The following is a 12499-nucleotide window of genomic DNA, read 5'->3' on the forward strand; positions in this document are numbered from 1 at the left end:
AGAGAGATGCCTGCTGCCGCTGCGCCACCAGTCATCTGGGACTAGAAGCTTTTGATGAATTGTCGGGAGGATGCTGCAGGGGGTTGTGGGTAATGGGCAATGAAAGATTGGTCAACCATGAAGGACATGTATGTTCTCCTTATGTAGACTGTGTTACTTTGTTCTATTACTGCTACAAAAAAAGGAAAATAATTAGAGCAGCATCTGTGACTAGCAAAAATTAATCAAAGGATACAGTCTTGTTCTGTGTGGGGTTTCTGCTGATGAGGCCCCAGGAGTCTTTGTATCCGGGTGTACATTATAAAAACCGTTCTTCCTCTGAGAAAAGCAATTTAAAATTCCTCTAAACTCTTTCTACTGATGCGCCAGCAAAATGCACCCAGTCCTGAAGGTGCCAGGGGTCTCAAACGATGGCGCATCCCATACACAGCAACTGCACCCAAACCCCACCCCCCCAACCTCTGTCACCGAAACAGTGCCTGACTCTAGAGCTGTAGCTGTTTGCACTTTAAGTCTTAAGCGCTTGCCTTTGGGTTAATCGCCTGTCTCCTGATCCCGGGCTTAGCCGCCCATCTCTGTACAGCATCTGCCTGTGTGCTCTGGCTGCTGACATTGAAAAAAAAAAAAGACTCCACACCAGTTAAAAATAACACCCTGTCATCCTCCTCCTCCTCACCTTGGTCTTATGACTGTCGTGAAAGGTTATTGTTTGCTAGCGAGGGTCCTGTACGAGTGGTCGACTCTCAATTTTCCCTCCCTATAATATTTTCTGTCAGGTTCACATGCAGCAAGTGAGCTTGTGATAAGGCTGATTTTCATTGTCATTTTATATTTTGAGCACAAGAGCAACAAGCTTCTCATTAATGTGTGTAGTGCCTGTAAACTCATTTCAACTGTACACTGTCAATTGTAAATAAAGGATTACTAGAGTATGTTTTAAAATAAATTACTATTTCAGTCTTTATACTTCAAATTCACATTTCTTTTATTGTTTCTTGCTGTAATTATTTGTGAAATTTACTAGCAATTTCGGAGTGAAAATTTCTCTACACCATTATTTTTTACATTTATTAAATCTTGTTATACTACTAAAAAAAAATTTCTCCTTGAGACATGATGGTAGTTAAAATGATATATTTGAAGATATTTCACAGCAATAAACATGCATTTATGAGTGCAAAAGACAGTTTCCTTAATAAATAAACAATTTTAATCCTCAGCTATCTAGACTGCATTAAATAACCCTAAGTGAAATCACAAGGGGTGATGTGCCCAAAAATAGTCTGTCCTGTAATGGTCGAGCTCATTGTAAACTAAAATAGGATCCTCAATCTCCCCAAAATCCAGCTCTCTCCAATAGAACAAATTCAAAAGTCTCATATTGATGTTAATTTCTATAAACATCTAGAATATGACATAAACATCTTAATTTAAGTGTATAGTTAAAAAAAAATGAAAATACTGTCATCATTTAGGCGCCCTCATGTCATTCCAAACATGCATGAACACAAATGAAGAATGTTTCACTGTTTTTTGTCTATACACTTGAAGTCAATGGAGTCCAGTGTTGTGTAGGACCTCACTGACTTTCACTATATGGACAAAAAGAAACATTCTTCAAAAAACCTTCAGAATACAGAAGAAAGTAAGTCATACAGTTTTGGATGAGATGAAGGTGAGTAAATGAGGACAGAATTTGGGAAACTATCCACATAAGCTCAGTACGTTGCATGATTAAAGGTCTTTAAATGTGGATATCTACATAAAATAATCTTGCATCAGAAAATATCCATCTCAACAGCCTTGAACCGCTAGCCTTGGCATCAGAGCCTCTCCAGAACCCCTAACGCAGAGCAACACCAAATAAAGTATGCGCCTTACAGATGCATATTTAATAAAGACCTAATTTATTATACAGCTCAAGTCCTGCATCCATCAAAGAATGTTACAACTCATATCTCCAGGGGTCCGGCTCAGGATTAGAGATGTGCGAGCTTCAGATAGAGCATCCTCTCACACATAGACAATATATATATATATATATATATATATATATATATATATATATATTATATATATATATATATATATATATATATACAATCGTTTATAAATTAACAGAAAAATGTTATTAATTCTAAACATTTCCATGAATTCTCAGGGTCTGGAAAACAGTTACCTCATATTTCCATATTTTCCATGACCCTGTAAAACATTCATAAGATAGTAAACGAAAGATCTACACATACTTTCTACAAATATGCTGTGACTGTATAAACAAACAACCAACAGAGTCTGCAAATACTAAAAACACCCAACACAGATGGCATCTGTCCTTTCTTTCACCCAAAGAGATTTGATGCCCGACATTAGAGGATGTACTTCCTTGTCCAACAACCAATATTGTGTAAGACTCATTCTCTCCATTGGCTTTTCTGGTAATGAGATCGATACTCCGTGGAGAGACAGTGACCTTTTTCCTAGCCGGCTGATGGATTTGAAGGTTAAAAAAAGGCATAAAGTATTTTAGCCAGTCACCATCCCACTAGAGAGTGGAGCGAGGAGGGGAGAAAGGGGAAGGTTGGGCTATTGGGTGAGAGTTTTTTTTTTTCAGTTTTAGACGTTATAGCAATTTTCCTGATGTCCCTTTTCATTTAGGAGATGAGCAGAGAACACAACAGTGTTTCGCTTGGCTGTCTATGTGTGTGTGCACGTGTAGGGCTCCAATGAGAACTTTTATTAGATTCACGATGCAGGATAATTAAATAGGCTGGCTTTGGTGGTGTGGTAAAGGGAAAGGATGGTTTGAAACAGCATAGCCACTTAAGGCAATCCCACTGATCAATATAATAGAAGTAAAGCTGTGGGTTATTACAGAAAAGACAGTGATGCATGGAGAAATTTATTCTTTTATCTTCGATGTTGAAAAATAGAGATTACAGAGAAATTGATCCACTTTTCAAAGTCATAAGTGAAGAAGGAGGAACCGTTAATGGTGTTCCAGGGACAAGTCAAAATTCATAACAACTATGTGAATATGCTTCAGAAGTCATTTCATAGCTGATCCTTAATCCTCAAAGTAGAGAAATCAAACGCCCAACTGTAGGGATTTTACTGTGTCTACCTATAGACAACATCAGGGACTCTTGTCTTCCTGTGCATTAATGATCCATTTCCTGTGTGGATAGGGAACAAACAGGATGTGGGAAACAGGCGGAGGAAAAGATCAGAGGAAAACTGTACAGTCTGGAGGAAGCTGGTGCAGGTTGGTTCTTTAGCATCTGAGTTTAGAGTTAAACACTGTCTGAAACAATGAGGCGTCCATAACAATGAGCTATCTAGATGATCAGATTGATTTCCTGTGCTGCTGGGTGGGTATGGAAGGGCGGGTGGATTAAGTTAGGTGTCAGTTGGTTGCAGGCTCAGTGGTTGATGTTCCTGATCTGAAATCAGCAGCTAGGGTTGGGTATCGAAAACCAGTTCCATTTTAGAACCGGTTCCAAATTTCCAAGAACCGGGTATTTGATAAGACGCGTGCATTTCGATTTTGCTTAACGATTCCTGTGTTCGCATTTCAATTTGATTAAAAACGATTAAATTGCAGGAACGGAAAGAATTTGCGCCCTGTTTATGTGCAGCGCACATGAAGCAAGTGCGTGCACAGAGAGCAGCGGTCGGCGTCGCGCTTCGGGTTCCCGGTTTGTGTCCGTTCTTGGACCATTCCATGTATTTCCACTGTAGAAAAGGTTGTTCCGAGCTGAAACTGACTTCTTTCATATTTGTCGACCAATATACAGAAAACTACATCAGTATATCATCATAAACACAGCCGTTTTTGTCTTACGTGAACTTAACAAATGAGAAAGAAAACACATCTACAGTATTTTTTTTTAAAGAGACAAAAGCCTAATAAACGCGCTGCCTGTCATTAATGTTAATCAAAGAACAAAAGAAAATCATTCACTGATCTTGACTGAATATATTTAATAACTTTAATTGATTAATCTTTATTTTATTTATAAAAAGAAACCTATGCAGTGTTTTTAAACTTTTAATTAGTTTCTGTACCTGAAATTTTGTTTAGTGAAAGTGACGTGACATTCAGCCAAGTATGGTGACCCATACTCAGAATTCGTGCTCTGCATTTAACCCATCCGAAGTGCACACACACAGAGCAATGAACACACACACACTGTGAACACACACCCGGAGCAGTGGGCAGACATTTATGCTGCAGCGCCCAGGGAGCAGTTGGGGGTTCGATGCCTTGCTCAAGGGCACCTAAGTCGTGGTATTGAGGGTGAAGAGAGAACTGTACATGCACTCCCCCCACCCACAATTCCTGCCGGCCTGAGACTAGAACTCACAACCCTTCGATTGCCAGTCCAACTCTCTAACCATTAGGCCACGACTTTCCCCAAATAATCTTTTACAATTTGCCTCACATTCACCCATTCACACACTCATTCACACACCGACTGTGGTGTCAGCCATTCAGGGCGCCATCCAGCTTGTCGGGAGATGAGAAATTAGATATTTAATATTTTTTCAAGATATATATTTAGTTGTATTTATTTATGACATTGCTAATTGATTTGCTTGTTCCTATCTTATTACTGACTGTTTACTTGTCTTTAACACTTTAATATTTGAAATGTATATTAATCTAGTTGTTTTTGCTATGGTATTTTTTTTTTTTAAGCACAGGCAAAATTCCTCTTGCAGTGTTTTGTAGGCAGCTGATTTTTGCTTATGTTATTCAGCTGCAACAGAATGCTTTGTAAAAAGACAGAATACATGTTTGACATCTAAATGTTTGACTTAATTTTTTTTATACTGGATTTTTTATCTTATTGGAACCGAAACTAGGAATTGGAATCGATAAGAGGAATCGATAAAATTCAAACGATACCCAACCCTATCAGCAGCTGTTGCTTAATATGACTTCAGTTCTTGCCCTCTATCTCTCAATTTGTGTCTACTGCAATGAGATATATGCCATGACAGCCGCATGTGTGGTGACAATTGGAAAAGAACGCAATGGCAGTGCATGATCATATGACCTATATTACAACTGCAAAAACGCAAGTGAAGAATAAAATAATTTAGTGCAAAAAAAATTAGATATTTAATATTTTTTCAAGATATATATTATTAAATTACTATATATATATATATATATATATATATATATAATTGAATTACAGTTGTAATATCTTTATATCTATACTATAGAAATATACAGTACATTATTATAAAATGACAATAATAAAATAAATATATAATATTTATTTATCTAATTTTATATATAATTAAAAAGATTCAATAAAATAAATATATATATATATTAGTGGTGGGCCGTTATCGGCGTTAACGTGCTGCATTAACGTGAGACTCTTATCGGGCGATAAAAAAAAATATCGCCGTTAATCTTTTCTCAAAGTTGGGTTGGGAGCTGGGTCTATACTAAGCAAGCTGATGACTTTCACCTTGATATTTTACATAACCGACTGGCCGAGGCCAGCCTAAAAAGATGCTCAGGACAGTTGACGGGCCACTGCTGCGCATCGTCACGAAAACTTATCTTTTTCACATGTTTTTAAGCCTTACCGCTTTTCGATTTAAACATTAAAGCATCCAAACACAAGACGCGGAAAAGCTGAACAGAGTAGCTGGTTACTCGCGCGCTGTGTTCGGTGCGTATCACGGACAGCGACACTGAACCGAGCTCTTCTGCGAAGTTCTCCTCGAAGTCCCTCCTGCACCTCAACGAACAAATCCAAATCGCAGTTTGAACAAACAAAAAGATGTGAAAGAGCCCAATTCAGTACTCGCGGTGTTCTGGTGTTCAGGGCTCACACAGATTAAGGCGTCTCAAAACACTTGAACATCGAATTTGCTTATTTTTGCTCTTGTGCCGATAAATACATACAAAATATGTCAAAATATCCACCTTGGAAATTATGCTCGAAAAAACTGTCAGTGATTTCTTAAGTGAAAGTAAACAGTTGAGGAAAAAAATGGGATGCGTATTATATTGGATGCGTTCATCGTCTCTTAAAGTGACCGCGCCTAATTTAGCTACTGGCTGCTGTAATGCTAATCCAAGAAAATGAAAATGAAAATCACTCACTGCTCTTGACTGAATTACTTTGTAGTTTTAACAGTCAAACCAAAAATTATTCAGACATCAGATATAATTTTTGATAAATATAGCAAAACTGTAATAATGTGAGAAATGTTGAAGGTGTCTGAATAAATGTAGGTTTGATTGTATATTTCATTTTTACATTGAAGACTATCCAGTGCTATTTTACATTTAATTATTTGGTTTCTGTACCTTGACACCTACAAACTTGAAAAACACTTAAACATTGTGTAAATAGCACAAATAAATAACAATAAACGAACATACAAATTAAACAATTTCAAACAGGGCCCACTGGTACAACCTTCACCGGGTCCCCGCTGACCCCAGCTATGGCCCTGCTCACGCCTGTTTCACACATACTCTGTCTGCAGTGCGTATGCAGTCCATGTGCGTTACGTATGTGGTGCAGCACGGACTCAATGTGCTTTCACACAGGATGCGTTTGCAGTTCGCAACTCGATACGTAAACGATCGCTGCACTGCTGCAGACGCAACGCTCCTGGAACGCAACTGGAATCCGTTAACATGGGTGCGTAAAAAAATATGCAACGCATACGCACTGCAGACGGAGTATGTGTGAAACAGGCGTAAGGTTGTTTGCACCTTGTGCATTGTGGAATTAGTTTACAGCTTTTTCAAGCACTTTGTGATGGATTTTGAAAACAGAAGATGAGGCCCTTTTCTAATGCACCACCTAGCTTGATAAACCCCTTCTCAAAGACTTACTGTTTGTCAATTTTATTTGGATAAAACACATATTCTGAATGTCTTCGGCAGAATTCAAATGAGCCATTTTAATCTAGATTAATCTAGATTAATTTCAAGATCACAGTGAGATTAATCTAGATTAAAAAAATTAATCTAAGCCCACCACTAATATATATATATATATATATACATATATATATATATACATATATATATATATATATATATATATATATATATATATATATATATATATATATATATATATATATATATATATTATTATTATTATTGTAATTGTATAATAATATATAGAAATATATATTCAGTAATATAGTATAGATATATATTTCATTATCGAACACAATATTTAACTATAGAAAATATATTTAATTACACATTAAACATAAATGTTGAACAAACAATACGTCTGTGCAATGGTTTAATGAATAGAATAGGCCTAAGTATGTTTCAAGGAAGTTAGTAATGACAACCTCATGAACATTTTTAATGTATCTCCACATTCTAATCTCTCTGCATCCCTATATAAAATATAGCTTGTAATATTGCACAATGCATGAGAATGCAGAGAGGGCTTACAGTGTTGCTCTCCCAGCAGAGACAATAATGTGCACTAAAGTGAGATGTGTTGCTCCGCTGATAAGCCCTATAATTACATGCATAAATAATTAGGTTGGCAACTCTACGGGGGTAAGCATCTTGCACTTATGTTCTAGGAATTCAGGTTATGGCCCTGTCTTCACAGAGACTGCTCAATAAGCACAAAAAGGGCACTTCCTTAATGGACAGGCAAAAATTAAAAACAGAAAATGGAGGCATGTTGTAAATTATTCATGAATACAGCCAACTCTCTCTTTGTCCTAAGGGTGACTTAATTAAGCAAATGATAAATAAAGGGGAAAGAATCACTGACGTGGATGACGACAATGCAGGAGCCCAGCAGATCAATGGACCATAATAATGGAGTGACCGGTGGCGATGATTTTCTAAACAGATAGCCGGTACACAATCAATGACTTGTCTAATTGAAACACACTCAGAATCTTCGAGAGTTTGTTTTCTCGTAACGCAAAGGTCAAACCAAGTGGGACCTGTTTGACTGAGTTAACACTGTTTATTAGAAACAATGATCTAATCAAAATGTCCCTCCTCACTTCATTTCATTCTGTGACTATATTCATGGGTCTGTGGGCTTGTACTTTATATTATAACTTATTAAGTATCAGATCAAAAAAGAAGTGTAAAAAAAATCTGATTTAATTGTAGAATAACTAAAAGGAAGTTAATTATCCAATGCATGGACCAAGAAGAAACAGGAGTTAAAGGAAGTGAGGCTTCACCTGTTTGACACGGTCAGGGTTGACAGTGGTCTGTGGCTGAAGTATGCTAACTGGCTCTGTTTTCTGAGCACTCTGCGGCATCTCTCGCACCTTCTCTGCGATGAAGTCATGGACACTGTTCAGCGCCTCTACAGTGCCCTGGATCAAGCAGACGCGCTCTGTTGTTCCTAAAGGAGGCACACAAAGAGAATTACAGTTTTAACTCAGTGTGATCTAAAGATGTTGTCTAAAGTGTGCTGTAAAGTGATTTAAAAAAATTGCATTTTTCTCAGTGCAGTGATTAGGTGAGGGCCGAAGGAGCATTTTTTCTGTATAAGAAACAAACAAAAAAAAGGTTTTCAAACCCGCTGCATTTTTCCATGTCAACTTAATTCTTACCTTTAAAAATACTTTTTTTTAAATCACATGACCAGCTGAAAAATACTAAAAATAAGTTTTGAAAGGTTTTGTGTGTATAATACTTTTGCTCCACTAAATCATATAATACTATATCTCATTGTTTGTATACAGTGGTAAGTATCATACGTGTTATCAGAGTGAATCCGTCAGTCACAACGCTATCAATCATATTACACTAGAGACTACAGGCATTGTGTTGGGAGACAAACAACCAGCATTAGAGCATCTGCCCATGTAAATACCATGGATCTATGTACATGCAGGCTGAAGTTATGGGAACAGCTGCAATAACAGTCGCCTGGCAATGCTACTATTTTTGGCAGCCTATTCACAGAACGCCTTCCATTAGACGCCCCAAAGTCTCCACTTTCAATTAATTCTGATACAATATCGGCATTTCAACTCCAATTCCACAGTCTCTTCTACAGAACATGAGGTTAAATGTGTGCACACACACGTACGTTCACCATTGTTTTAATTGTGTTTCATGCAGACTCTAAAGGAATTAACTGACTGCTGTTCTCTGATTGGTTACTAATCCTTCTACACTATAACATTTTGCCTGAAACGTGCTTCTGGGACATTTATCCTACAAAACCTACCCTAAATCACACTGCACCATAAGAGAGGCAGTCAAACGTGGCCATTTGGATTCAGAAATAAAAACAAAATCCACAAAAGCTTTAAGTAGAAGGGAAGAGGGAAAAAACTCAACTAGACTGATCCGAAGCCAGGATCTCTTGGCTCCCGAGATACTGGGAAGCGAATCGGTTCTTATCAGCACGGTGCAGTAGGGTTTTCCGGTTTCCTTTTAACCTTCTATTGTTTACTAGCATAAAAATAATTGGGTTTGGTCCCAGACTAGCTATATGTAGCTGTGTTAATACTCTCAAATTGAGGAATTGCAGGATCATGGATGGGATCTTCCAAAAAAGAAAAGGAAAAAAAGCTTTGCTGAGCTCCCGACAGCTGGCGGCCAAAGAGTAATCTGTGACAGACCAATCGGGGCGGTAGATTATTAGACCAGAGATCACCATTGTTTTGGCAGGGAGATGAAGGGGGTAGGGTGTGGACAACACCAGTCAAACAACTGTCAGAGACAGAGGACTAGTTTTGAAACATTACTGATTTTTATGGTATAAACATATACACAATGACCATGAAATGAACTCCGCTAACATGTAAAAAACCAAATAGCTGCACAGGCACAGTTATGTTCGCATACAAGCAGAATGCTTGTGTGTTGTGTTGACTGTCTGAATGAAGAGGTCCTGGAGAGGTTGTGATGTGTCTGTTGTGAGATACTCAGCGGGATATGGGAAGAGGTGGGGGGAGTAAAGAAAGAGGTCACTGAGGATCTTCATCCCTCCTGCAAACAGAAGCGTCACTTTCTGACACAAGCTTAGGTTTCTGCCCATGGAGCTCATTGAAAGTGATGGGCAGTTTGCTTTACCACCCATCAAAGCACATAAACACCCCCCTCAACACCTCATTGCCTCATCAACGTCCACACCAAGTAATAGTACACATACGAGGGCTGGGTAATTTTTTTTATATATGTATATATACAATATTTTCTATATTATGTGGTTGTCAATATAAAAGTTACCAAACTTTACATAGTAAATGAGAGACAAAAAAAGTAAAAAAAAACAAAAAAAAAAAATCATTATATTGATCCGAAGTGACAGTAAACACTTTTACATTGATACAAAATTTTTAATAAATAATCATAATAATAATAATAATAATAAATACATTTTAAAAAGCTGTTCTTTCAAACTTTTTTCATCAAAGAATCCTGAAAAAAAAAAAATCAGTAACCTTTCCACACAACCTTTGACAATTAAACATTTAGATTTTGATACATGCCCTGTGAGTCACTGCTTCTGAAATTAAGGGTATGGTGTCCGTCCATATATACACAGAGGCCAGAGACCATCTAGACCTATAAATCACAGTCTGATTTCAGAATAAGTGTGGATTTGTGCTAGTAGCATTCAAGGAAACACATTCGGCTTCAGTACAGCCCAAGAGTTAAAACTAAGAAAAGGTATTGGGCAGTGCGGAGGTGTTTTATATAGTTGCCTAGGGAATGCCTACTTGGCTGGCTCTGTTCACTCTTGTTCTAAATTGTTTTCATACAGTTGTTAAGTAGATGAGTCATTCATTCCTTGTTCTTGTTTGTAGATGGAGCACCTCTTTGGTGATTTAGCTACTGAGAACATTGACAAACGTCATTATTATTATTACTATTGCACCGGCTATTGTGTCTTTCTTCCCAGATATGTCCAATGTTTTCAGTGTTTTCTGAAGTTGTGTGTGTGATGGAGTGTCTTGAAGGCTGTTCTAAAGAATAACTTCATCATACTTCAAAACTTGCAGCAACAGACAATTTAAGTCTATAAGGGCCCCTAAACAAAACCACATGAGCATGTACAAATCATTAACATGTACTGTATGGAATGAAATGTTAGACCATAAAAAAAAAGCCAGTTAAACTTGGTAAATAGTGCAGCCAAGTGAGGTAATGCCTAGATCCTACTATTTATTTAGAGAGAGGAAAGAAACACGGTGGCTCACAGCATGGATAGACATTTTGGACATTTTTTTTTACTTGAGTACTAGAGCGATAAATCGTCTCAAGGAAGGATGGTATAAGAAGTATAGATCTGCAATATTATGTTGGTCATTGTTCAGATGTTATACTGATGTCCATGGCAGGATGTCGTTTTTAAGGAGTGTCAGGTTAAAAATAGTCCTGCAGAAACGTGTCTCAAGACCACAGTTATCAGTTCCAGCTCTGTCTAGCTGTGAGTCAGTGTTGCTGTCAGAGCTGTAGGTACTGTTAAAAAATGACGTTATTACCAAACCCAAAATAAAATAAAAATATGGTTATTTTTTACATTTGTGTATAGTTTCATCATATGTTACATGATGTTTCCTAAATTAGTTTAAATTATATTAGAAAATCTAAAGGTTTAAAGTGGTAATGTTTCCTATTAAAAAATTATGATGATAAAATGTATGAAAAATATCATAATTAGCTTTAACATGGTTGATTTATAAAACTATTTAAACTATAATTATATTTAAACTATAAAAAAATACACACACACACACACACACACACACACACACAAAACAATCAGGTTTAAGGTATGATGTTGTTTCCTTAATTTATGTAAAGAAATAGTAATAATAATAAAATGTCATAATCAGATTTAAAGCCTTAGATGCTATATTCTTTATAATTAAAAATTATGGTAATAATAATAATAATTAAAAAATAATCATAATCAGGTTTAGATGTTGTTTCCTTCACTATTAAATAAAAATAATAAAATGATACAAAATAATTTAAAAAAACATAACAAAAAAAAATCTAATTACCTTTCTAATCTTTTGTATTCTATTTTCTATTCATTTATTATGCAATTGTATGTGTGTGTGTGTGTGTGTGTATGTGTAAAGACCTCTAACACTAGCTTGATCTATTCTTTTTTTATTCTATCTGTTTTCTTTTTATTTATTATATTATTTAAAATCCCATGCTACGTGTACTGTGTTAACCTAACTGAGACTTGTTATAGCACTTATATATCATTGCTCTTTTTGTTGTTTTTGATTGCTTCCACTGTCCTCATCTGTAAATTGCTTTGGATTAAAGTATCTGTTAAATGAATAAATGTAAATGTAATGTAAATGTAATCCAGACACCTAGAGCTTGTCCTTATGGAGAAAAGTGCACTGTCAGGGAGACCACAAATGCTGATCACAAGTCCCACAACACGAAGCAGAAATATATATTGACCCATTGATTTACAGCACTCTGAAACCATAAAAATGACCAGAGCAAACTCAATAACCAATTAAACTG

The 12499-nt window shown here is 36.5% G+C and overlaps 1 protein-coding gene across 2 annotated transcripts in view; it reads right to left on the reverse strand.

Moving 5' to 3' along the window:
* The window catches only part of LOC132123590 (RNA-binding protein Nova-1-like), a 54377-nt gene that overhangs the window by 6955 nt on the left and 34923 nt on the right, over positions 1-12499 (reverse strand). For both annotated transcript variants that reach the window (XM_059534325.1, XM_059534324.1), the window contains one exon: positions 8221-8387. In XM_059534325.1, coding sequence (XP_059390308.1) covers positions 8221-8387 — 167 coding nt within the window. The remainder of the gene's footprint in view (positions 1-8220; positions 8388-12499) is intronic.

The sequence above is a fragment of the Carassius carassius genome, chromosome 41 (genome assembly GCF_963082965.1).
Source record: "Carassius carassius chromosome 41, fCarCar2.1, whole genome shotgun sequence".
Classification (NCBI taxonomy): domain Eukaryota; kingdom Metazoa; phylum Chordata; class Actinopteri; order Cypriniformes; family Cyprinidae; genus Carassius; species Carassius carassius.